Source organism: Eptatretus burgeri, chromosome 23, assembly GCF_056783735.1.
Source record: "Eptatretus burgeri isolate ZD-2024b chromosome 23, Ebu_testis_v1, whole genome shotgun sequence".
Taxonomy (NCBI): Eukaryota; Metazoa; Chordata; class Myxini; order Myxiniformes; family Myxinidae; genus Eptatretus; species Eptatretus burgeri.
The window spans coordinates 1,571,159-1,598,046 of record NC_140983.1 but is presented as its reverse complement, the minus strand read 5'-3'; the positions used below and the strand labels follow the sequence as shown (position 1 = coordinate 1,598,046).

Below are 26,888 nucleotides of genomic sequence, written 5' to 3'. Positions count from 1 at the left end.
TCAAGGCACGTGACGAAATATCGGAAGTTGTTGTTGTTGTTTTTTTCGCCGACAAAACCTTGAGGACGCTGCTCTTGGACACATTTGTCCTTGTTTTTACACGCGTGACACTGGACGAATTTTTCCTTAAATTTAAAAAAAAAAAATCTTTTTTTTCGCTCAGCTTTGGAGAACATTTGGTCGGTCGATCCGTTCGAGGGTTGTATAAACAAGTTTATTCAGCGCAACTAGCGTTCCCCCGTTTCAAACTTTGAAGTAAAACATAATTCTAAATTAAAGACTCGACGTTAACACTCTACGTTTTAGTTCGACTGCATTCGATTAAAAAAAACAAAAATAGGCTTTTACTGCGAAAATAAAAGGATCGGTTATGAGTCGTCGCAGCACGCGCTTCACGGAGAAGAAAGGAAGATGGCGGATTATGCTTATCGAACGAACGGCATTGCTGGTCCCGTCGCCAGGTACGCGGCTCACCTCGATTTCACTGAAGATTATTATCAGCTTGTAGACCAAGGGGATGTTGATGGTGTCATGGCTCAAAGGGGGTCGGGTGCCCGTCCAGAGAAACATGGGTGGTGGTGATGGTGGTGGCTCCGGTGTTGTTGCCAGAGTCGGGCCTGCAGGAGACGGTGGTGGGCGAGGAGAAACTGGACACGACTCTGACGGAGCGAAAATCAACGCGAGTAGGGGACAGGATGATGATGGGTGAGGTTGCTGAAGGAAATGTGAAAACTCGGATTCGGTTGGAAATGTTTAAATTTTAAAAAAAATTGTTCAACAGATTAAATGTTTTGTTGAGGACGAGTCGACAAAACTCGAGATCTGTAGGTCGGAGTTTCAACATTTATTGTGCACATTGACGTCGTGTTCGTGTTTGAGCATTCTCTGTGTGCTCGCACAACGACAGGGCCTTGGGTTCCCGCCTTTGTTCTCCATTTTCTCTCTTTCTCACGTCACTTCCAGGTAGACCGTTCTGCGCATGCGCCCGTGGACGTACGACTGCTGCGCATGCGCGTGAAATAAATAAATAAATATATATATACATACATACAGTGGAAAATCGATATAACGCTCACCGGTGGGGTCCAAAGCGACAAGGGCGTTATAAATGATTCAGCGCTATACTGATGCAGTGAAAAATATTTTATATTACATCCAAACGAGAGCCAAAACACGTCGACATGTACGTCCGCCATCTTGGATTGTTGGGGTTGGTGACGAAGCGGTCGTTATTTTCTTTTCTTTTTTTTAAACAAGAAATAACACAGGAATTGAATGCATATGGAATATATTTTATTTTTTTTGATGTACAACAGAACATTACTTACAAAATAAAAAAAATACAAAATGTACATCATCACATAAATCGGTAAAATATTTTACGCTTCCTTAATCACAAAACGGATACGGAATTTATTTCTTGAAGAAATCGGTGATCTTGGTTGGTTTCAGGGATGCTCTTGAGAGTCTTCGGGTGTCATCCAGAAGGATTTTAACCTGGTGTATCTTCAAACGAAGATTGGGGCATTCCTGCTCATCCAAGGACTCCAACCAACGAAGACCATAAAGGAAAGACTGTTCAGCTTTGGAGTGGAGAGGCTGGAGGAGAGGTTCAACTGGTGCCTCTTCTTCTTCCGACTCCTCTCGGGTTTCCTCTTCCTCTCCAGTTGACAGCTGTTCTTCTCTGAGCAGTTCTTCAGCAAGGTCTCTTTCTTCTTCATCAACCCAGGCCTGGAGAGCATCAAGAGCTGATGTGCCAGGGGCGAGGTTGAGGGCCGTGATGGCAGACCTGCCCACCTCCTCCTTGGAGAGCCCATTGAAGTCTTCTTCATTATCAGACTTGGGAGGACCTCGGCCTTTCCTCCAGCAGTTAATGATGGTGTCCTTGGTGACCTTCTCCCAGGCTGGCCCTGCAAACTCCATCGTCTTCTTAACGTCCATGGCCTTGAGGAAGACGGTCATCTCTTTCTGCTCCCTGGCCATAGCTTCGCATAATTGATCTTTGTAGAATAGCTTGAAACAGTTGATGACCCCCTGGTCCAAAGGCTGGATCTTGCTGGTGGTGTTCTTGGGCATAAAGGAAGCGAAGATCTTCCCATCCTTGGACTTTAAGATGTCTCCTGATGGATGAGATGGGGCGTTGTCAATGAGGATAGCTTTCTCTTCTTGCCCAAGCTTTCTCAGGTGCTTCCGCACAGCAGGGCAGAACCTCTGGAAGAACCAGTCCTTGAAATAGGCTCCTGTTATCCAAGCCTTCCTGGTGTTGGTGTAAATGCAGGGAAGGAGGGATCTGTTGACATGGTGTAGACACCTGGGGTTGAGTGACTTCCCTATGACCAACGGGGTCATCTTCAGAGACCCTGACCTGTTGGCACAGAGAAGGAGGCTGACTTTGTCCTTTGGGTTCTTGTGTCCAGTCTTTCTTGATGGGTTGTCATCCAGGTCCATAGTTCTGTCTGGAGGGGTCTTGTCGTACAGACCAGTTTCATCTGCATTGAAAACCTGGTCTTCTGTGAAGTCGTTGTCTTCGATTAGTTCATTGAAGACAGAGAGGTAGTTCTTGGCAGATTCAAGGTCTGCAGACTTGGCCTCTCCATGTTGTTGGTTCATGTGGACCCAATGTCGATACTGCCAGTGTTGCAGCCACATCCTGGTTAAGCTGTAGTCAGCATCTTCACCTCTCTCTTCCTTGTGAAGATCCTTGTTGATCTTCTTGGCCTGATGAAGGAGGATGGTGCCTGAGATGGGCATGTCAAGCTCTCTAGACTTGCAGAACCAATTGAATAGTTCCTGGTCCAACTCCTGATCCCTCCCAAGCTTGACCCTCTTCCTCTTCATCCCTTCATTGGAGTTGACAGTGACGATGAAGCTCTTGATGTTCTCTTCATCCTTCAACCATCCTCTTAGAGTTGAACCGGCGATGCCTGTATCCTTGCTGATGGTCGCTTGAGTTTCACCATTCCGTATCCGTTTAATTATGTGTAGCTTCTCCTCTATGGAATAACACTTCCGCTTCGGCATGGCGGCGCTGAACTGAACAGAGCAAACAAAACTAACAAATTTGAAGATTTCTCGGCTGGTAGGTGATGAAGATGTCGAAGAACTGGTACAGGAGATGTAACGGGAGCTTAGATTTAAGTTGTTGACAACTCTTCCGAAAGGATGTGGGCGGTAGAGCACGCGAACATTAGTCGATCTTGTACAGTACAGTACTGTACTTACGTTGTGTACTGTGTTGTATGGTGTTAGAAGGGAACATGAACGTGAGTTACAGGAGATACGGATGCCATGATGATTTGAATTGAATTGATTTTGTTCATCTCAGCTTCGCCATTTATACGGGAAAGGTGCGAGAAGATGACAGCTCGTGAGTATTTTCACACCACATGTCAACTCAACACAGGGCGATGACAGCTTGAATTTTTTTCGCCACTTAGTGCTATTTCGGACTAACTTTGTCTCTATTTTCTCACTTTTTTGCCTTTAAACATGAAATAGTGGTATTTTTTGGGGTCCAAGGTGTATGAGCGTTATATCAGTACAAGCGTTATATCGATTTTCCTATATATATATATATATATATATATATATATATATATATATATATATATATATATATATATATATATGTACAGTAATCCCCCGTTTCTCGCGGGGGTTACGTTCCAAACCTCCCCGCGCTAAGTGAAAATCCGCGATGAATGGACGCCTCCTCAAAAAATCGATTCGTCTGGTCTGGTCGGTTTGGGTTTGAGGTGCCTGAGATCGACGAGTCTGGTCTGGTCGGTTTGGCAGTGATTGGGTTTGAGGTGCCGGAGATCGACTAGTCTGGTCTGGTCGGTTTGGCAGTGATTGGGTTTGAAGTGCCGGATATCGACTCGTCTGGTCTGGTCGGTTTTGAGGTGCTGGGTATGAGCAGTGCTCGTCCAACGGCGGCAAACCTTTTCCCTTCCCGAAGCATATATCGAGCACCTTGACCTTCTCCTGGAGCGTCCCAGGACCTTCCTCTGGCGCTTCGGTTCCTTGCCAGAAGCCTAAGAAGGTGCAGGGCATTTGGGCGGCATCGTGGGGCTTGGAGAAAAAAACGGAGAAAATATTCGAAGTTCACAAGCGAAACTTTGTCTCGTGCGTTGTGTGACTGGTCGAGCACCACGGGTTATAATTTATTGCTTAAATAATTTATATTTTATATATTATTACCACGAGGGGGCATGGGCTTGGTTAAAATCACATCAACCGCACAACCCCCCCCCTCTTGACAAGACCCCCTCTAACAGCACTCCGTACACAATCACCCATCAATGCTCAAACTGCCTAAAAGTCTCATGAACATCCCCATACCCCTCGATCTCCAAAACTTTCAGGTAACTGATTCTAATTTAAACTTATCCACTTATCTTAACATTTAACCTTGTGTTAACATTTCCAAGTTGTGGTTTTGGTCGTGATTTAGCCTTTTTAATCCTGAAGGGCAAGTCAGGAATCGATATGAGCCGTTTTTTTTGAGTGTTTGCTATGTCTATGGCAGAGTTCGAACCTTAGTGATCTCTCGAACTCGAACCAGACACACTCACCATTACACCACCGACTCGAGGAAAAACTATTGAGTGATCCAGGAGGAGACCATTCGGCCGATGCAAGTCCACTAGGCCTGTCATGTGTGTGCCGTCACTACATTCTCGAGAACTCGAGGCAATGATGCTATCCAAGATTTTTTAAAAGCAAAATGATATTTGTAATTTTTTATTTTTTCTTGTTTCACAGCAAGATGTTTGTTGGTCGCCTCGGCTGGGAGACTTCTAAGAAGGATCTAAGAGACTACTTTTCCAAGTTTGGCGAGGTCGTGGACTGCACCATCAAAGTGGACCCGGTCACCGGTCGTTCCAGAGGATTCGGCTTTATTTTGTTTCGCACGGCCTCTTCTGTTCATGAGGTGCATCATGGTGGGATGATAGAGATTTGAAAACTGGAACCGGTTCGCTCTTGTACTCGAGAGATTGTGGGGCGTCCCGGTATCTCTGGTTAAACGTGATTATGAACTGTGGTCGTTTTTCGTGGCCGGGTTGTTACCGCGCGTTGTTTTCCAACCGTCCTTTCTGATGCAGGTGCTGGCCCTTAAAGATCACCGACTGGACAGCAGAGTGATTGACCCCAAGCGTGCCAAAGCCGTGAAGAAGGAGCCGGTAAAGATCTTTGTGGGTGGTGTCAAGCCCGACACTGAAGAGGACAAGATTCGGGAATATTTCTCCACTTTTGGAAAGGTATAACGAGCAATTCTGGCTGGTCCCATCGGTCCTGATGCTCTTGTGGTCACTCGCTGGTGTCATCGCGTTGCCGTCGTGCTCGCACTTGTTCCATCAAATATGTAATGTGATGTCTTTGGTTCACTTAATGTCTGCACGATCCCGAGCTAGCCCTCTTGTTTGGCCTTTAACTCGAAGATCATCTCTAAAAGTTGTGGGTGGATTCGGATGAAACTTGGTGGACATGTTGGGTGTTTGACAAGGACAAATTGATTCGATCCTGATGAAGATCCGGATCCTGATCCGACGACTAGAATTTTTAAAAGCGATTCTTCACCATTGAGAGATTGGGCTCCAAAACGACATAGAGCACGATACCTCAAAAATATCTTGGGCCAGATATGTTCTCGTGGATCAGGCATTACGGGGTGGGGGTATGCGCTCCACCGAGTGCCCTTCCAGTTACAATTGTTTTCTCATCCCATTAACCTAGATTTAATGTCGTCACTGGTGGAAGAAGGAAGGGTTTTGCTGGGATTCTTTGTGGTTTAGTTATTTCCATTTGAGTGCCACTACAGAAACGTTTGTCAATTGTCTGCTTTCTTTTTCTATTTTGCTTTTTGAGAGGTTTTGGGTTCTCCTTGTGCATCTCCTTGTACTATTATTATTATTATTATTATTATTATTATTATTATTATTATTTATTTTTATAATCACCTTGCTTTTGCACCTTTTTCATGAAGGTGGAAGCGATCGAACTTCCAGTGGATGTCAAGTCTCGCAAACGCCGAAGCTTTTGCTTCGTCGTCTTTCAGGATGAGGTGTCGGTGAGGCGGGCCATGGAGAGGAAGTTTCACGACATTGGAGCCAGTAAGGTTTGTTTTTGAAATCGTACTCGGTTGTTTTTTATTTATTTACTTTTTGGAACGGCATGGCGATTCGATGATTTGGAAAGTTTCAATTTTTTTTTAAGTGATGTCGAGAGTTAATTTTTATCCACTTTGAGATATTTAAAAGTAGCAGCGTGCATTCCCGCCGTTTGTGCGGAAGTACCCTTTTAATTTTATCGGAGCCGGGGTACGTGCGCTGGAGGAAGGTTAAAGTACGTGGTCGTCAGCTTCCTTGGGCGGCCCCTTAAGGACAGTTTTGTGGTTGGAACCAGCAGTAGAGCTGGGTTTGGAGCATCTCTGAAGGCCCAAGAAGTGTTAAATGTCAGTTTTGGTGTTCCGGTGTCATCCATGCTTGCTCCATTTTCGGCTCTCGGTATCCATTGACTGCTATTAAAAAAATAACAATTATGTGTTGCTATATGATGTGCACGTCATTGACACGGGGAAATTTCTTTGTTTTCCCTGATTATGAGAACTGTTATTTTACTTTCAACTTGTTATCCGGGATATTGTAATCGTCCGGTTTGTTTGTCTGTCTGTTAGCAACTTTACGGCAAAACGGCTTTAGCAAACACTATCAAATTTAACCCACAGGCGAGCAATGAACCTTGGACGACCCCATTAACTTTTGGGTCCAATTGGATCAAAGGTCAAGGTCAAGGTCACGAAAAGATCAAAATCGTTTTTCGCTCATAACTTCATCAAAAATGATCCGATTTACTTCAAACTAAGCTTATAGTTAGCCTTATTATATTTGTCACTTATAATCCGACCCATTCCTATCGTGAAAAATGCATATATTTGTGAAGATCGGGGTTAAGAATGTATCAAATTTAAGTTTGATGCCCAAAATAACTTTATGCCTTAAATTGTCGGGATTTGTTGTGCCTGGCACCACTTGTATTATAAATGATTGTTGTTTTAAAGCTCGATCAGTCTTGGTCATCGGCATCTTGGTAATCCATCGCGATCGTGGATCACCGTACCGGTACGACTATCGCCGTGTCGGTAATCTACACAAGCTTTCTAAAGCACACCAGATTTTCATATAAAACTACCAATTGGCGATTGCTTGTACGGAGCTCGGATGCTGAGGGTTAAAAGTTAAAACCGACTGTACTTCCTTCCTCGTACGTCTTGATGTCATACGTTTCACTGTTCCAGGGGTAGCCGAGTGCATCAGAGGTTTTTAAAATCGTGTGCGGTGTTTAAGGATTGGAAACCTTCCTTCGATTTGTTGGTGATATGCCTGCTGGTGTTTTTTATTATTATTATTATTACTATTATTATTATTATTATTTTGGTGTTCCGATATATTCATAATTCGTGGTATGATCCAATACTGGTATAATCAATGTATTTCTGGACTCCATCATCGTAAGATTTTGGTATTAACTTTGTAAATATACAGACAACACACCTTGTCACATTTGTAAAAACCTGGCAATTTCATCAATGCTCGAAATGGTGGTCGCTGCCGTGACGTTCGTTCTAATCCGCATATTTTGTTTATGGATGGTGACTACCCCTTCAACAGGCATGTGGGGTCCACGTGTACCTCCTTGGGGGCTTTTTGTTTATCCTGTTAAATGTTTTTATTTTATTTATTACCTCTTCCACCAAAGGCGAAGGAGGTCGTTTTCACCTCTTTCTGTCTGTGTGCAGAATATCTCAAAGTTGTGGACGGGTTCAGTGTGTGACAAGGACGAGCTGATGAGATTTTGGTGAAAATCTGGATCCGACGACTAGAATTTTTTTTTAAAAAGTGGTTCTTCACCATTAAGAGATCGGGCTGAACCGATTATACAGGGAAGCCCGAAAGTTACTCGACCCCTGATAAATTTCTCGCACTTCCCTCCGTCCCTCCCCCTCTGCCCTCGCCCGCTATGGTATGCGGAAACACTGACTCGGAAGAATGATGGAGCACATACAGATACAATGACAAATTAATTATTGCAAGTATTGTACAATAAAACCTGTATATTAAAAGAGTTCAAGAACAATGCTTCACTGGGAAGGGGTAAAGTGACTTTCAGGCCACCCTGTATAACACGATATCTCAAAAAGTTGTGGACCGATCCGGATGAAATTTTGTGGGCAGGTTGGATGTGTGACCAGGACGAATTGATTCGATTTTGGTGAAGATCCGTGTGGTTTGGTGATGGTAATATTGCTGTTATGTCGGTGTTCAATGTGGGGTTTAATGGAGACCACCATGGCTGTTATGTGGTTTTTATTTTAGATTTTAAAGGCTGTTTTTTTTTTTTGTCTTTTTTTTTCATTTACAGTGTTATATAAAGCTGGCGCAGCCCAAGGAAGTCTATCAGGACCAGACTTGGGGACGTGGGGGCAGGGGCGGTATTATGGGCAGAGGCACTGTTGCAACTCCCGGAGGGAATAATGGAGGTAAGAGTTTATAATTTTATTTGTTTGGAATTCCAAATATGTATCCATATATTAAAGAGCAGGTTTTGGGTCGCTGATGACTTGGCGTGATTCGAAGGTTGAAAGCACATTTAATAAACGTGGGTTATTTATTTTCTTACATTTGAAACTCAAAATATGCTAAAATTCACTTTTAAGTCAAAATTTTTCTCGGTGATCGAAAAACAGACCGGAAGGTACCGAAGATGCTATGACGTCACGTTCTCCGAAAACTTCGTGAACATTCGGAAACAGCGTGTGAACAATGGCGAGATGCGAATCAGAGAGTGATTTCAGCGTCGATGAAATTGAGTGTTTTCATTCCGATATTGCCGAGGACGAGTCGGAGGATGATGGGAATTTATACTGTGGAGTTTCTGGCCCTTAACCATATAAATTTGAGCCACTTGTAAGTGCCAGAAAACGGCCGATTTTGACTGACTGTCCGGCAGTTCACACTGACAGACTCCACCAGACAAGATTGGTTTGTAGATTTTAATTTTCTTGTTCGATGTATAAAATAATGTAAAGTTTGATTCGTCTGTGACTTGATATAATAATTTTTTAACCCTTTAGTAGCCTGGTGTTGGCTCAGTGGTTAGGGTGGTAGCTTGGTATCCTCGGGTCCTAAGTTCAAGCCCCGTCGGCCACTGAATTAATACACCAGGGGGTTGACTCAGCTTGTCATCCTTCCGAGGTCAGCGAAATGACTACCAGTTCCAGTGTGTGGACTGGTAGAGGGGCACTACATCAGCGACACAGTCGTGTTTCAAGAAATGATAGCTACCCCGGCAGCAAAGCTGCCATACGACCACCACCAACCCTCTAGTCACTCAAGAGTCAGAAATAGAATGAATCAATAATGGACCCTTGGTGTTAGAAGTCTTTCTGACAGCTGAGCTTGACCCCAGTGAAAGTGATGATGGCGTGGCCGATGGGGAAGAGTTTCTCAGCCGCGTTCCCCATGACGGGTTACAACGTACGGACTTCCGGATAGTGATGACTGACTCTATTTTAATAATTTCTCGATTTCTTATGCGCATTTATAGATAAACACAATGCCCCAATCCTTGAGAGGTGACACAGTGTGAGAAGATGAAGCAGGAGCCAGCTGAGGAGGAGAAGGCTGAATGGTGGGCACAGCTTCACGCTTGTTTTGAAACCGAGCTCACTCATTGCGTTGCCTTCGTAATCATCGGCTGTGAAATGGTCACCACAAATGACAAGTCTATCCAAAGGGTCCTCAAAGAAACTTTACCCGTTTTCTTTGGGGGAAAATTCGCCCATTTTTTGTACAAATCTTATCCACTGCCGGCGAATGTTTGATTCCTTCGGGAATCGGTGGGAGCGATTACCCGTTTTCCAGCCATTTTCCAAAACATGACGACACACGTACAACGCATGATGTACAGATATCCAAATAACTTTGTTCTACAATAATTCAAAATAAAAACATAATATAGACAGTTGCAAGCTCAAAAAAAGTGAAAGAACGGCCCTGGACACTTCTTCAGTGAGCGAGTGAGTTCCGCTTTCTTTTGGAGAACGTGACGTCACCATCCATATATAGGCACGCGGCTGTTTTTTTCAATGGCCTCGAGAAACAACAACTTCGGAGTTAAATTTCATTAAGTTTCCCAATAGTTAGGCAACCACAATAGTTTGCATCGAACTATTTAATGCACATATAATCATGTTGATAAATTTTCAGAACATGTTTGGTGACCCACAACCTGCTCTTTAAGGTTTCCTCAATAATAAACGTTTTCAATGCATGCAAATTCACAAAGTTAATTTGCATGTTGTTGTTTTTTGTTGGGGTGACGTCACTTCCGGTTCTTGCATGGGGCTGTGCAGGTCAAGATGAGGGTTTTTTTTTTTTTGTTCGTTTGTTTTGTGTGTATTATTGAGATTTATCAGGGGTTGTGGGTTTTGTATATAAAGGTTGTAGTTGTTTCTAACAGTTTGAGTGGGTATTTGTGTCCGTTTATTGAAACGAGCAGGGTGACGCCTCGTGTTAGGTTTAGTGTTTGTCAGTTGGGGTCTTGGGAATATGGTGGGGAAAAAGGCTATCGGGACCGAAGGAGAAAGGAAGAGGAGTTCGTAAGATGTGATGGATGCTCAATGTGGGCTGCATCAAGAATAGGGGAAGCAGAGGGTACTCACTGTTGTCGGAAGTGTGAGGAAATGGCCCATTTTGAGATGGTTGTTACACGGTTGAAGGAATGGATAGATGATTTGCAGCAAGTAGCAGAATGTGAGAAATTTGTCGCTAATAGTTGTTGTTTATGGTTGTAGAGTGAGGTTGCTGAGGATATTGGCAGTGGTGAGGCTTCAGCAATAGCGATTGGAAGGACTGAGGTGTGGGAGATAGTTTGTGGAGGTGATGAGACTTAAATATGTGGATTCTTCATGCTGCAGGAAGGATTTATTCTCCCCGAGGACCGTTTTGAGATGGGATGGACAGACAGACAGACAGACAGCATGAGCCCTTTATCGATCTATAATTCTGGCAATCTGTGTGTGTGTGTCTGTGTGTGTGTGTCTGTGACCGCTGTTTCTCGACAACCGCTGGTCCGATCTAATTGAAACTTGCCAGGTATATTGCTGGGGACCTGAGGATGTGCCTTTTCAAGGTTTGATATTAATCGGACAAGTGCTTCCCAAGTTATGGCCATTTATTTACCAAGCAACGACATAACACGTTGCTGCGTCGGCGTGGCTGCGTAGGCCGGTGCGTGGCCGGCCGACGATGACGTCACGGGCAGTGCCGGTTACATGGCAGCGACTGTCATGGCAAGCAAAGACAGGGAGGTAAACTTGATTTTAATTTGGATTTTAATTAACTCTGTGTGTGGAAGTGTGGTTGTCGCGAGAACGCGAGAGCGAAGGAACGGCCTGTGCGGTTGTCGTTTCTGGCTCGCTGTTTGAAATTTTTTTTGTTTTTTTTTTGCACGTATGGCCACGCACGTACGGGCACGTGAGAGCGAAGGAAAGGCCTGTGTGGTTGTTGTTTCTGGCATGCGGTTTGAAATTTCTTTTGTGTTTTTTTTTTGCACGTACGGCCACGCACCTACGGGCATGCACTACAATATAAAAATGGATGATGGAATTGAAGTATCGATACTAAATGGATGTTTTGCTGTGATTCACCAATTTTATAACCAAGTCATCCAAACTGTCGTGAGTACTTTGTCTTTCTGTGATCAACAACTCCATTTCCCTCACAGCCACCTCACAGAGTTGGAATTCTGGTTATTGCAACCAGGGGTACGGTAGCTATGGCAACTATGGCGGGAGCTATGGCAACTATGGTGGATATGGAAGCTACCCCAGTGGATATGACTACTCGTGCTATGGCTACGGTGGATATGGAGGCTACGGAGATTACAGTGGTATGTAATGCTCTGTTAGACATTTTATCACAGCTGTACAGAACAAAGCCGTTGTCATTTATTTATTTATTTTTAATTATTATTTTTTTGAACATTGTCGAACTCAAAGGGAGATGACGAAAGTCATAAAACGTGCCAATGCCGTTACAGTAACCACAGTATATTGACACTCGGTCGCACTGCACCCGTGCCACCACTCTGTCAGCTTCCTGGTTCTATTTATTTTGCGTAAGATTTCATTCTCAACCGATGTCCATCGCTGTCGCGCAGTTGGACAGCCGGGCACTTACGGCAAAGCCCCACGGCGTGGTGCAGTCCATCAGAGCAACTACAGACCTTATTAAATCATCCTCGGTTCTCCACTTCATTTTCGATGGTATGACCGATACAAGACCCTCAGTGTGCCGTTTTCATGTCGATTGCCGTTCACCGCCCTGCCTCCCCCGTGCTTACTTTGTTCCGGACGTCGGTCGTTTTTTCTAACTTTTATCTCGTCTCGAGGTGAAGTTGAAGTACCTGTGAAAGTGGAAATCTCAGCGTTTGTACAAGATTTGTTTTGCAACGGATAGTTTATATTTAAAAGAGTTCTTCACTTTGGTTCGGTTAGTTTTGTGACAATTGCTGCAAATGCATACAGTGACTGGTGCTCGTGTGTTTTTACGGGTAAAATGCTTTTTAAAATTTTTAATCCCCCCCCCCCCCATTTTCAGATGAACCTTGTGAAAGAGAATTTGACGCAAAAAACACCCAAGGTTGCTAAAATTGCTTGAATAATGATTTAAATGAAAGGTGCTGCCCAGATTTGGGAGAAATTGAGTCTGAAGCATCCTGAGCATGTTCAAACGAATGGAAATCCCTCCCCAGGTGGTATCACATCACAGCTACCATCTTGACGTATCATGTAGCTGGGTTGGTGCTTCCTTCCTTCTGCTTCTGTGTTCAGGTGTGTTCTCTAAAGTGGACTTTTAGAAACGTCATCGTTCATTCGGAACCTGAGAAGGGCACTCCATCTTGCTTTTTGCTTATGCCTGCAAAGGTGAAAGAGTATTCTTAACACGAAGACGTTGCAATGTCGTTGTTGAAGACCGAGGTGAGTGGCCTGTATTACATCCGTTATTGAGGGTTCTCAACTTTAACCTTGAGCTCGACGAGTTAGTGGGTCGGGGGAAAAAATAAAATCGATCAATCCAAGTTGATGAAGCCTCCTGACTGATTTATGTTGTAAACCCATGCAGGCTGGTCTGAGTTGTGCAGTCTTCGAATCCTGAACCTGTAGATTCTGCTGTCGATGTGAAAACGGTCCTGTGCTTTGCTTGGGGCTTACCGGATGTAAATGACAAAGCGAGGCAACCATTGGCGTCGCTCGAATTGTTTGCCTTGAATGTAAAATCAGGGAGTTAATATAGAGTTAAACTCCTCTGTCGGAATGGGATTAAAAAACAAAAGAAGAAAAAAAAAAGGCAAGACATTTATTTATTTTCTTCCTCCCTCCAGTTTGAGGCCATTAATACTGTTACGGCTGTGGAAATTCGCAGACCACCATAAAGGACCTGAGATCAGTTATGACGATAAGTAAATGTGTAGTTAGATTTCCCCACTGTTGTTTAGAGGGATTTTCCGTGTTCACAGGGCTGCGATCCTTTGAGATAGCCATTTTTCTTTTGCTGTCGTTATTTTGGACCAATCATCCCCCAACAACCAAATCGCCACCACCAACATCATTCCCAAACAACTACAACTCAAACACCACCACCTTCGCCTCTTTACATCCACAACACCACCCCGCAAACATCGCTTCACCGCCATTCTCAAACGACGCCCGCCAACAACCAAATCGCCACCACCAACACCCTTCCCAAACCACCACAGCAAACTCCCACCACCTTCGCCTTTCTACCGAACGTCGGGCCATGGGTTGTGAATGAGATCCTTTCGAAGGAGAAATCGGATCAAGAACGATTCACTCCCACATTTCATCCATCCAATGGCTGAGCATCAGGTGGTGTAGCCTCACCTCCAAACCCGCTGTGATCCACAAATTTGCATAAACGCTCCTCCCCCGGCCTATATAAGCACAAGCACAACGCAGCTCGAAGCAGTCTGGAGTCGGGAGAGTGGCAGTCAAGTCGGGTCTGGAGAGTGGCAGTCAAGTCGGGTCTGGAGAGTGGTAGTCATGTCGGGTCTGGAGAGTGACAGTCAAGTCGGGTCTGGAGAGTGGCAGTCTGGAGGGGTCGGAGAACAGGACGGAACTCGAAGAGGCAGACGGCGGCAGTGTCGGTGGGGCAGAGTCGGGAGACGGAGCTCGAAGCTAAAGTCTGAAGGCAGACGGGGGCCGATCGACGGAGAGGAAGGAGCTCGGAGCTCAGGTCGAAGTTGAGGTGCGAGGAGGGAGAGTTGCTGAGTGGAGCAGGGACACGGAGGAGGGCTCAGAGGCGAACCAACACGTGGAACATGTCTTTCAATCCAGACAAATCTCACACTCTCACTATGTCTCTTCAAAAGGACCGTTTACAAAACCCCCCCATCCACTTTCTCAACAATCCTCTGGAAGAAGTCTTTTCTTTCAAGCTTCTAGGTCTCACTATCTGCCATGACCTTTCCTGGGAAAGTCACATTTCCAACCTCGCCTCAAAAGCCAGTCGCCGACTGGGAATCCTCCGTCGTGCTAAGTCCTTCCTCGGCCCTCTTGAGCTCCTGACCACTTACAAAGCTTTTGTCCGTCGCCTGATGGAGTACTGCTCTCCCCTCTGGGCTGGTGCTCCTGCCTCCCACCTTTCTCGGCTTAACGCTGTCGAAACCAGGGCATTTAAGATCATCGGCATCTCCCGCAATGAAGCTGAGTCTTTGGGCCTCTCACTCAATCACCGCAGGTTGGTCGGTGGTCTTTCTGTCTTCTACCGACTCCTCTCCAGCCTTGCCCCCCCTGCTCTCTCTGCGATTTGTCCCCACCACATTTCCATAGGGCGCTCAAGGTCCGCCAACAACCCCCTTCTGGTAAAACTACCAAAATCACGAATCACTGCTCATCTTCACTCTTTCATTCCTCTTTTTTCCCGCCTTTGGAATAAACTTCCTCACTCTATTCTTTCCCATTCTTCCCTCCAGGCTTTCAAAACAGCTGTTCACCACCACCTCTTATCTTCCCCCATCCAAATCCTCGATCTTTTCTACCCCCGATAATCCACCCAAGCCCACTTCCTTCATTTCTCCTGCTTTCCTTCCTGAAAGTCCCTGAAATGTCCATCTTCTCTTCGCCATGTTCCCCGTCCCATCCCCATCCCTCTCCCTTCCACAGTTCACCTAATGTGTCTGTTCCCCACTGTTTTGTCCCTTCCACTCCCGCCCCTCTTGTCTCATGCCTCCTTGCTGTGAGTTGTGTGTTTGCTCTCATACGAGCCTCGACCAAGGTATACAAAAAAAAAAAACAAAAAAAAAAAAACGGAGGACTGAGTGGGGACCGCCGCCGGAGAAGGGGCGTAGTGGAGGCCACAGCCAAGAGGAGTTCGCCAGAGCCATGCGGTCCAGAGCGTCAACTCGTTGGACGGAGCGTCAGCAATTCCCCTCTCCCTTACCAAGCTCCGCGCTAAGAAAGCGCCGGTAACCCCGTCCGTTCCCCTCCCCAACCGTGGTGCCGACGGTGAAACACGTGCCTGCGCGGAGAACGCCGGAGAGAGCTCACCGGCCACGCCAGGGGCACGAAGCCAGGCACAGCTATGCTGACATTGCGGCTTGCCCGCCATCGCGCAACGAGGGCGCGGGTAAGACCCTTCGGTCTAGTGGACCTGGCCGCTCATCCAGGTTCCACGCACATTTGGTCCACGGACCTGTCTGCCACCCTTGCCTTTGAGGGTGGCTTTTTCCTTTGCTTTTGTGTAAATGCTTGTGGTGGCGCCTTCTTATAAGTAGAATTGTCTAAGTGTGCATGTGGAATAAAGACACTTTATTCGGTTGTAATTCTTCATTTGCTTGCTTGACTGTTCTTATACGTGCATGATTTTCTGTATGGCTGGAAAATACGTGCCTTGTCTGAGTGTGCAATAAATGTGCTTGTTGAATTGTTCCCCGTTTTGTTGCGTCATTTCCCTTGTTTGAAAGTTCCATCTTGCATCACGGAAGGAATTGCTAGAAGGGTGTAAGCACCCGGTAAATAATCACGTCCGTCGGGGCTGGCGATAACACCGCTCGGTTATCACTGAAGCACGGAACGGACCGCTTAAGCGGTTCGTGTCCTCGGCCGGCCAGTGGCGAGGTACGATCGCCCGGTTAACTACTCGCGTAGGTACTTAGGTAGGTCGAGTTTGGCGAACAACCCTATCCTGCGCGGGTGGCCGATTGGCACGATTGTAGTGTGGTCGGAAGACCCACCCGTGACTAGCTCCTGGCGGTAGTTCAAAGGAGGGTCACGACTGAATTGTCCGTTCCGGCGGGCGACGCGGTTGCGATTTGAGTTACATGGCCGATCGCACGCCGGGCGGACCGAAATTCGGAACAATACTTTCTCTATGGTACTGCGCATCAGGGCTTTCAAATTGCGAAATGTAATGAAATGTTGTTACCCAGATTAATGCCTCCCTTTCTGTGGCAATTCCCTTGTTGGCTTGTGGGTAACATCGTGCATTGCAAGCATTGAGATGTACAAAACTTTGGGGAAAAAAAAACAAAACAAACTCGCATCACATAGTGTTTGTTGCAGTGCGAAACATTCATTGTGTGAATCGATTTTAAAAGAATGAATTTTTTTTTTTTGCAATTGCTTTTTCCATAACCCTTAACTTAACGTTCTGCCTCGCTGTGGCCTGCGTGAAGCTTTGTTGTGATAATCTTTGCAGGAAGGCATTGATGTGTACTGTTGGAGGGATAAACTACCTGGATGAATGGATGTCTTTGTTGTAGAACCTCAATGCCCCCCCCCCCAATTACAAGATCAATATATTTTGCTAACCACAGCAAAGCTACTTGCTGTTCAATCATCTTGTATAAGACAAACGATCGTAACTTGATTTACTTTCTTGTGCATCAACATTCGGCTCAAGTTGGAGATCGTACACAAATCACACACAGGAGAAATTTGCGGTCAAGATTGTACTTTTTTGAATGGGAATGCAAGGAGTTACTATCTGGATAAAACATGTGCATGCACCATGTGTGGGTTCAGCTGGGAACACCAAATGGGCCAACCCAGATTACAACCCATTTTGGTTTCGTTGCACTCTCGACCAATCGTAACTGTCTTGTGGCAGCAATATAATTGTACACATTGTCTGTTGTTTAAAAGCGGCAGTCATCACGACGGTAGTTGCATCATTCCACAGACTTTGAAATCTTGCGATGGAGTGTCGAGGGTTATTTTTTAACATTTGCTGATAGCATGCTGTATTTGGCACATTTGTTTTCGACATGAAATCTATAAATTGGAATTGATGATGGAAGCGCCCTGATTTAGTTATGATTGTTTCTTCCTGCAGTATTATTATTATTGTTATTATTTTGTCATGTAAACTTAAATTCTGATTACTGTTTTAGCAATTGCCGTTTGTACAAGTGGACATGATGGAGACTGTACGGCAACGTATATAAATTGCTAATTTGTAACAGCAGAAACAGCACAAAAAAAAATAACTAAAGGGGTCTGACCTCAGGAATGTCCTTCATTTCCTTCACCCATCCTAACTTTTTGACCCTTCCCCAAGAGGGCAGCCTTGAGCCAAAGGTCGTGACCCAAAACGAGGTTACGGTCTAGGTAGCGGCTGCCAATCGAGCATGCGCAGCGGCGCATGAGTTTGATGAGCACATCCTTACCCCTTAACCTTCTCCCCTTGCTCAATGCTAATAATTAAGTCATTCATATTGAGATTATTCATGTAAAGGTTGACTTCATCTAAAAGGGTGGGTTTTCTCATCAAATTTGAGTTTGAGTCATAAACTCAGTGGTAAAAGGGCACATCCCCAACCTCACCCCATCCCTTCCAACAAATATCCTGACTCGTTTACACTCGGTGCGCCTTGCTTGGCTTCCCCACACGATTGCAACAGAAGACGAGTTGGTTGTCTGGTGCCCACGTCCTCAGGCCTCATCCTCTGAGATTGAGACACCCAGGCCCTCATCTGCAGGTGCAGTGGATAACATCGTCATTTGCCAGAGAGTGAACAGGTTAACGACCTTAACTCGAGGCTTGTTAACAGTTTTTTTTTCCTTTTTTTTTTTTTGTGGTGTAACTGCTAATGGTAATGATAATTTCTGAGTTCTCTCTACAGGTTAAAGGTAAAGTTTAAAGGGTGCGGAGAACTTGATAATACGGCAAAGTCCTCTTCTCTTGCCATTCCTCACTTCCCTTCCCTTCTTTATTGCACTTTTTGTTCTCTTCCTGCTTTGCCATCCACATTTTTTTTTTTGTGCATAGCCTCGACACATCAAGTTTATTCTACCCTCCCTGCTTTCCATCCTCTGTCTCCCCGACTTTCCGTTTCCCCCCTGTTTAGATAACCATGTTTGGGAGGAAGACCTGCAGGAAGTGTCAAGAAGTAATATTGAGTGGGGAGTGAGAAAAGGGTGAATTTTGTCAACTTGCTGGTCATTCCCTCCCCTTTGCATTCCCTTCCACCACAACCTCCAGTTGTAGTCCTCAGCCTTGTTTCTGACTGTTCTTAGCGGTTTTGTTTGTTTTTTGTATTATGCAGTAGTTGCATTTATATATATTTTTTGTCGTTTTCAGTTTTATCAATAAATGTACAAAAGAGATCATGTTGTTTAGTTTTCTTGGCTATCTGATTTTGATTTGGTGTGTAATTCTCATGCATGACTTTCAAAATGATATGTGTCTGGTTTTCTGGGGTTTTTAAAAAAAAAAAGTTTTTTTGTTAACCGTGATATGGTTCGTCTCTTGCAGGGCACTTTTAACCTGCCGTTGGTAGCATGAAATATCATTCAAATTGTTTAAACATTTTCAGCATTTTGATGAAGGTGGCTTCAAGATGGTTAACCACAATTTTTCTGAACTTCTGAATGCAAATTGGACTCCTGGAAATGTAGGAATACGTGAATGCGTCTGCTATGTGTAAAGGACATCTCAAAAAGTTGTGGATGCATTGAGATGAAATTTGGAGAGCTTGGGTATATTGCACGGCTGAAATGATTAAATTTTAGTTCAGGTTCGAATCAAGATCTGGCCCATCGATGTGATAAGAAATGTAAACTAATCAGCTTGTTGAGGTATGCATTCTACGCATTGGCCGTTTGAGTTTTATATGCATGCGTACACAGAGATATATGTATATAAATATATATATATATATATATATATATATATATATATATATATATATATATATATATATATATATATATATATATATATATATATATATATATATGATAAGATATAAAAAGACAATATAACCCAGGAAAGATGGAAAGAGCGTCGAGGTTTACCTGTCTCAGGAGCTTAAACGAAATGTCTCGTTTCTTGCGCACCTGAGTCAAACAAGCTCCGCCTCAAACTCCTCCTCCTCCTCCGATGAAACTCCGCCCACCCAGGTGGGTTTGTACATCTTGTGTCGTTGTTGTTCTGTACATCTTGTGTCGTTGTTGTCCGTATGTCCACGTCAAACCACGAAGACAATATGCACGAAACAACCTGACTCACACAGTAAAGGTGAGATACCTGTCAGTGAAATCATTATCATGATTATTACAATCACCATCCACAGTCATCGAGACCAATTACAATATCGCTGAGTTTCGTGGACCGTTGATGCTTCGTCTCGTAGGAGAAAACAAACACTGAGCTCCATTATCTTGAAGATTAAAATGTAAATTAATTAAGGGGTTATAAATTTTGTAAATATGAGGGAAATCATTTCACTCGTTCAGTTAAACATTCAACATTTACATCTTAGTTTTTAACAAATAAAACAAAACATTGGTTGTTTGGGATCACAACAACATCACACTTTGCAGGTCAGGGCCTGAAGAGGCACACAGTTGAGAGGATGGATTGGGATGTCACGTCCCATGAGATTACTTTATGGCTGCCTGTTTTCAGAAGGTGAACATTCCACAATCTGATATGCAACAGCCAACAAATCCACACAAAGGTATTTCATATATCCAAACAACCATTTCATCAAACACCATCAACTATTCATTTCACATATTAATTCATGCATTATACGGGATTTGAACCAAGGACTTTGAATGTGATAACACTCACCTGTACCACTCACCTGCCGCAGGAACTGTTAATCAATCTTTTAAACTCATCTACAAACATGGAGGAGTCTGACAGAAAGGGATTGGGTGGCACGACAGGAGATGAATGTGAAAAGAGATCAAAACTCCACCATTGTTTGTGTATGTAAATTGTAATATGGAGATATTGGGAAGCTGTTGTGGATAATTTGTTGTTCTATTCAATGCGTACCCATTGTGGATGATTTATCATGTTTGATCGTTGATTTATTTGTTAATCTTTGCGATGAGGAAACACCCACTCCCAACCGGAGAGGAAGGAAGAGTCGTGTTGTTCTCCTCTTCGGGGTATATACATTACAGTAGATCTCGGCACAGAAGGGACACCATGGAGAGGGACACTCAGAAAACGGGGACACCATGGAGAGGGACACTCAGAAAAAGAGGGCACTCGAGAGCGTGCACCTCGTATTGCATGGCCAACACTCGGCGGCACGTGATGACACTGGAATAGCACCTTGTGAGTATGTATTCAGATAATTTCAGGAGTGAGGAATTTCCAAATATATGTGGTATAGAATGGGCCGAGAAACCAACAACCCAATATGAAGTGTCACCTCTAACCATGCATGGACTGCAGCAAATTGTAAAGAAAGCTCGTAACAAACCTGTCCCAGGACCGAATGGTGTCTCTTGTCTGATATATCAGCCGTGTCCAGCCATATTATCCCAACTTCACCGGCTCATAAGAGCTGCTTGGAGGAAGAAGCTCATACATCATGAATGGCAAACTGCAGAGGGAATGTACATTCCTAAAGAATACCAGTGGAAGCATCTCAGGCAATTTCGACCAAGACCTTTCCTTAACGTCGAAGGCAAGATATTTTTTGCAGTGCAGTACCTGCAAAAAGGTTAATACATCGCTACGTCTCAAACTCGTCTCTTTCTGTCGTCTTCCCTCTCCTCACCGGTCTTGCCCCCCCCCCCGCTCTGTCTGTGATATGAGGTGTCATAACCTCACCGGTCTTGCCCCCCCCACCCCCATATTTCTGCAGGGTGCTCAAGGTCCGCCAGCAACTCCCTTCTGGTAAAACTACCAAAATCAAGAACCACTGCTCACCTTCACTCTTCCATTCCTCTTTTTCCCGCCTTTCGAATAAACTCCCACACTCTCTTCAATCCCATTTTTCCCTCCAGGTCTTCAAAACAGGTGTTCACCACCATCTCATATCTTCCCCCATCCAAATCCTCCATCTTTTCTACCCCCGTTAATCCACCCCAAACCCATCTCCTTCAAATTCCCTGCTTTCCTTCCTGAAAGCCCCTGTGGTGTCCATCTTGTGTTCCCCATGATTCTTCACCATTGAGAGATCAGGCCAAAAACGACATATCGCACATCTCAAAAAGTTGTTGACGGATTCAGACGACACTTGGTGGACACGTTGGGTGTGTGACGAGGACAAATTGATTCGATTTTGGTGAAGATCCGAATCCGGATCCAGATAGGAGAATTATTTAATTTTTTTAAGCGATTCTTCACCATTCAGAGATGAGGCCACAAACGATATATGCACACACACACACACACACACACACACACACACACACACACACACACACACACACACACACACACACACACACATACATACATACATATATATATATATATATATATATATATATATATATATATATATATATATATATATATATATATATATATTGTTACGGCTGTGGAAATTCGCAAATCACCATCCAGGTCCCGTAGGTGAGGTATCTCTTAAGTACATGTGTAGTTTGCCCCAAACCCGTTGTTTAGAGGGAATTAATGTGATTCATTCAGGCTGCGACACTTTGAGTCAGTCGTTTTTCTTTTTCTATCTTTTATTTCAAACAAAAACCAACAAGGACCCTCGGTGGGCTTTTCCCACCTGTTTTTCGCGCCATTCTTCTCCGCGCTTGGTGTGAGGGAGGAGAAGCGGGGTGGGGCAGCTGGCGCCCGATTGGTGGATGCGCGGTGTGACACGGCCAGGGAGGAGGAACGCCCCTCTTCGAGACCTTTCTCGAAGCGCCTCGAAGGGGGGGGGGGTGGAGCAAAGAACGGGGCGGAGCAACAGGGCGGAGCTCCAGGATATAAAAAGTTGGACACGGGCGGAGCGGTTTTGTGGTTGCTCTTGCTCTCTTCCTGTCTTCCGGCTCGCTCGTCCTCTTCTCCTCCTGGTGGCCGCTGGCCTGGTCTGCGGTGGTGCGGTTCCAAGACCCCGCTGGCGGGAAGGAGCGTCCGTCATTCCCCCCTCCCGACCTCGGGCATCCACGTCCCCCCCCCCCCTTGGATCTTGTGGCGCCGTGTCTTGTAAAGTAAAACTGTATCAGTGTTGCCGTGTGTTCGCGTATTCGGTCGTAGCTCTGCATTGTTGTTTTTGTTTTAAATTGATATAGGTGCATTCTGACTGTTTGGCTGTATATGTGTGCTCTCCGTGTGTCGTGTAAATAAAGTGCATTATGTTGAATTGTTCCCCGTTTCGCTGCGTCCTTTCCTTCGTTTGAATCTCCATCTTGCTTCACATAATGGGTTTGTCGTGGGCTTAATACGCCCGATAATTAATCGGAACCGTCGAGGCCGACGATAACACCGCTCGGTTATCCCAATAGCTTAAGCGGTTCGTGTCCAGAGTCAGCCTGCGGCGAGGTACGATCGCCCGGTCGAACATCCGCGCAGGTACTTAGGTAGATCGAATTTGGCGAGCAACCCTATCCTGCGCGGGTGGGCAATTGGCACGGTGGTGGTGGGGTTAAACCCCCACCCGTGACTGGCTCCCGGCGTTGTTCCTAGAGGGTCACGACGGAATTGTCCGTCCGGTGGGCGACGTGCCGCGATTCGAGTCACGTGGCTGATCGCACGCCGGCGGGCGCGAATTCGCAACAATATATATATATATATATATATATATATATATATATATATATATATATATATATATATATATATATATATATATATATAATGATATCTCAAAAAGTGTATTAGGCCTGATTTGTTCTGTTGGATCAGGCATTGTGTGGTGGAGGTATATGTTCTACCGAGTGCCCTTTCTCGTTTATTTTGTAATTAGAATGCCACGCATTTGTGGAAGGACCTATTAAGCTGGTCTTTTCACCTCAGCATGTCGAGTGTTTAAAACATGGGAATTTTTCCGGTTTATTTTGTCATTAATTAGCCTAATCAACTCAGGAGATCATGACGTTCATTTTGGTGTGTCACATTCCACATCAGAACGCTCCAGGAGAACTCCACAACAAACATGACACACACACACACACACACACACACACACACACACACACACACACACACACCTAATCCATTTGTGGTCGATACGGTTAAAGTGACCACATTTGCTTTTCTCGGCAAAATCTTCAGGTAAATGACGCGGAGAAATCATAACTTTGTCATTTATATCTCGTTTCAGGCCGACGTTTGCCATATGATATACTTATTACATACTTAACATTGCGTGACGCTTTAGACTGCAGAACAGAACATTCTGTACTCCACAACATGATGTGCACCATTTTCTGGTTCATTAGTGTATCTACTGCCAGTACTGGCACTGCAGGATCAAGCACTAGTGGAGCAGCATTCACCACTACCACTGCAGTATCTGCTGCGAAGAAGACAGCAGGGACAGCACCAAAACCAATGCTGAGAGCAGGTAGCATCACCGGCCCTTCATCACGTTCATCTACAAAGCAGATCCCTTCAGAGTCGAGAAAGACTGTGATAGTCCCATCTACAGGCAAAGAAGGACCCAAGTTAAGTTCTGCTTTTGCCAAATCACTTGATAGAAGCTCAGCAAAACCTTCGAATCAGAGGTCTTCTTCCTTGGCTGCACCTACCTCAAGCTCTCTCCTCAAACGTAAAATTGGATCTGGTACTACGAGTCTGACCTCTTCTGCTGGCAGTAAACGCAAGTGTGATCGCCCTGCGGCTAAGTGTACTACGAGTTCTACAACTAAAAGCGCATCTTCCTCAAACACTGTGCAGGAATCTAGAGAAAAACGTGTCAACAGGATGTTCTTGTCTCCACAAACAAAACTCTATTGTTTCTTCCTTCGATATGCTAACAAGCTTTTTGAGAAGGGGAATCTTCTGCTCCAAAGAGACGAACCCTGTATTCATCTCCTGCACGGAGAATTGAATGGTCTTCTGAAAGATATCTTCGTACGGTTTTTGAAACCATCGGTGTCATCGGTTGCTCTGGTAAATGTACCCTTCTCTGACAGAAATCATCAGAAGAATGATGAGGACCTCATGATTGGGAACGATGCCAAACTGTATATAAGGGAACAAAGGAGTCTCAAGAAATCCACCTTCACTCTGAGTGAGTCAGACATCCAAGGTTTCTTCAGTGCAGTTCGCTCATATTATGTGAAAGCCTGCAATTACATCTTCAAAACCTGGCCGCTAGATGATGAATTAGCCAAGCATGCTCAGGTGCTGGATGTTAAGCTACACCAAGAAGTGGGGTTTGACTGTGTGGAGTTTTTCATCAAGAAATTCCCGTCTGTTCAGTGGCGGTGATAGTGACATAGACAGTCTTGAGAGTGAATTCGCTCACTACGAGGCAGACGCCTCCATAGCTACAATTGCTACTGAGACAGTGAGAGTGGATTTGCAGTGGCATCGGATTTCACAGCTCACAGATCCCTGCACTGGTGCCAAGAAGTATCCTAATTTGAGCAAAGTGATGAAGGGAATCTTGGTCATTCCTCATTCGAACGCATCATGTGAGCGGGCACTCAGTCTTGTACGGAAGAATCATACTGAATTTCGTCCCAATTTGAGTGTCAAAACCCTGGAAGCTCTCTTAATTGAAAAACTAGCTCATAGCACCCCTTGCTACCAGAGAGAATACAGCAAAGACATAATCAGAAGGGCTAAAAGAGCCACACAGCTGTCACTCAGCAAAGCTGCCATGGAAAAAGCAAGCAGCAGTAGTACCAGCCAGTAAGGTAAGAAAAATATTGCTTCTTTTGTGCTTTTTGTTAATCTTTGATTGTCCCCTAACTTACTAATATTAACATACATGTAACATTAAAAAGTGCACAATTTTCCCCTTTTTTTGTTCAAAAAGTGGGAATTCTTAACATGTTAAATGCTCCAAAATAGGGCTCAGAGGGCACTAGAGAGCGTCTAGAACCCCAGAGCTTCCAGGGCCCTAAGGCGGGCCCTGGACCCCGGCGCAAGGGTCGAGCGCTCCGCGCTCGAGATGTGCGCTTCGCGCACATTATTTGGTGTCGAATGCAAACCCTCCCTAATTCTGATTTCCAAAAGTTGGCATCTCTGCGTTACGTGAGGTACTGGATACCGGGTAGTTGTTACAGAGAAAATTTCCTGAGGTAGTGACGTCACTTTACCATAGCTACTGGATACCGGGTAGTCGTTACATAGAAAATTTCCTGAGGTGGTAACGTTACTTTACGTGAGGTTCAAGATACCACGTAGTCATTACGTAGAAAATATCCTGAGTTAGTGACGTTACGTTACTTGAAGTACTGGATACCGGGTAGTCGTTACAGAGAAAATTTCCTGAGGTAGTAACGTTACATTACCTGAGGTACTGGATACCTGGTAGTCATTACGGAGAAAATTTCCTGAGGTAGTGACGTTACTTTACATGAGGTGCTGGATACCGGGTAGTCGTTACGGAGAAAATTTCCTGAGGTAGTGACGTTACTTTACCTGAGGTACTGGATACCGGGTAGTGGTTACGTCGGTCTCCTCGGTTGGCCATCGCACCGGCCTGCCACCGTCCATGGAGGAGGCCCCGATCGAAAGGACTTGGACCCCCGAGCGATACCGAGAGGTGCGAGCTCCTGTACGCCACAACTCCACACGCTCGTAGTGCGGGCGGGGATTCAGCGCTGGGCTTTTCCCTGTTCACTCGCCGTTACTGAGGGAATCCTCGTTAGTTTCTTTTCCTCCGCTTAGTAATATGCTTAAATTTGTTAGGGTCGTCACGTCTGATCTGAGGTCGCAAACATCGAAGTGCTCCCGGAGAGGCACGCAGCCACCGCAGCCACGAGAGCGACGCGCTCTCCGTGTCCGGCCACCGGTCCCCGTCGCAACTCACACGGGAGACGCGGACACTCGGATCTGGCTCTCTGCGCTGTCTCTCCCTCTCTCTATACGCCATGGTCGCCACACCGACACGGAGCCGTGCACGCACGCGCGACGAAGTCGAACAAGTCGAAATCGAAGTAGGCTCACTCACTCACCGGAGGGCAACCGACGACCGCACGCACGCCATGGCCACGGCGGCGGCACGACCAAACAACACAAAAACAACAACGGTACTGCATTTCGAAGAGCCGCGACCGTCGAGCGGCCTCAAACTCCCATTCGCGGGAACGGCGCAAAGCGCGATGCGCGATGCGAGGCCTGGCCCACCGAAGGAAGACCAGGACACCCGTGCTCCCGATCGATAATCGAGCGACCCTCAGACAGGCGTGGCCCCGGGTGTGTAGCCCGGGGCCGCAATGTGCGTTCAACGTATCGATGATCAGTGTATCCTGCAATTCACACCAGTTCTCGCAGTTGGCTGCGTTTTTCATCGACGCACGAGCCGAGTGATCCACCGCTGTGAGTCGTTCCAAGACGATGCTTCACGAAACACCGACGACGAAGTTGCGCGGCAGCACGACCCCGCGCCTCCTCTCCCGTCGGTGGGACAAAACTTCATCG

The 26,888-nt window shown here is 45.4% G+C and overlaps 2 protein-coding genes and 1 non-coding gene across 7 annotated transcripts in view; 2 read left to right on the top strand and 1 right to left on the bottom strand.

The window, feature by feature from the left end:
- Nucleotides 1–305: 305 nt before the first annotated feature.
- Nucleotides 306–18,691, top strand: LOC147007953 (heterogeneous nuclear ribonucleoprotein A/B-like). 5 transcript variants are annotated; one of them, XM_085866151.1, is made up of 9 exons: nucleotides 306–461; nucleotides 610–705; nucleotides 4,765–4,933; nucleotides 5,106–5,261; nucleotides 5,987–6,118; nucleotides 8,422–8,539; nucleotides 11,788–11,952; nucleotides 12,223–12,328; nucleotides 18,433–18,691. In XM_085866151.1, the coding sequence occupies exons 1-8, from the start codon at nucleotides 412–414 to the stop codon at nucleotides 12,294–12,296; spliced, it is 960 nt and encodes a 319-aa protein (XP_085722277.1). In that variant the 5' UTR covers nucleotides 306–411; the 3' UTR covers nucleotides 12,297–12,328; nucleotides 18,433–18,691. The 5 variants fall into 5 exon arrangements, with proteins under 5 accessions (XP_085722277.1, XP_085722279.1, XP_085722280.1 ...); XM_085866153.1 differs by having other exon boundaries at nucleotides 310–461; nucleotides 563–705; XM_085866154.1 differs by lacking the exon at nucleotides 610–705 and having other exon boundaries at nucleotides 340–461.
- A 1,238-nt stretch (nucleotides 18,692–19,929) lies between these two features.
- Nucleotides 19,930–26,888, top strand: part of LOC147007951 (uncharacterized) — a 20,216-nt gene continuing 13,257 nt past the window's right edge. The window contains exon 1 of the mRNA XM_085866148.1: nucleotides 19,930–20,046. Within this exon, the coding sequence (XP_085722274.1) occupies nucleotides 19,977–20,046 (70 nt within the window). The 5' untranslated portion in view covers nucleotides 19,930–19,976. The remainder of the gene's footprint in view (nucleotides 20,047–26,888) is intronic.
- LOC147007952 (5.8S ribosomal RNA) lies at nucleotides 26,638–26,793 on the bottom strand. Its single transcript, XR_015053817.1, has one exon. It is a non-coding gene; the product is annotated as a 5.8S ribosomal RNA (ribosomal RNA).

Coding starts and splice junctions, on each gene's coding strand:
- LOC147007953 (XM_085866150.1), top strand. CDS start 518: ATGTTGATGGTGTCATGGCTCAAAGGGGGTCGGGTGCCCGTCCAGAGA. Junction 8,540..11,787: donor TCCCGGAGGGAATAATGGAG/GTAAGAGTTTAT, acceptor TTTCCCTCACAG/CCACCTCACAGAGTTGGAAT. Junction 11,953..18,432: donor AGGCTACGGAGATTACAGTG/GTATGTAATGCT, acceptor CCCCCTGTTTAG/ATAACCATGTTTGGGAGGAA.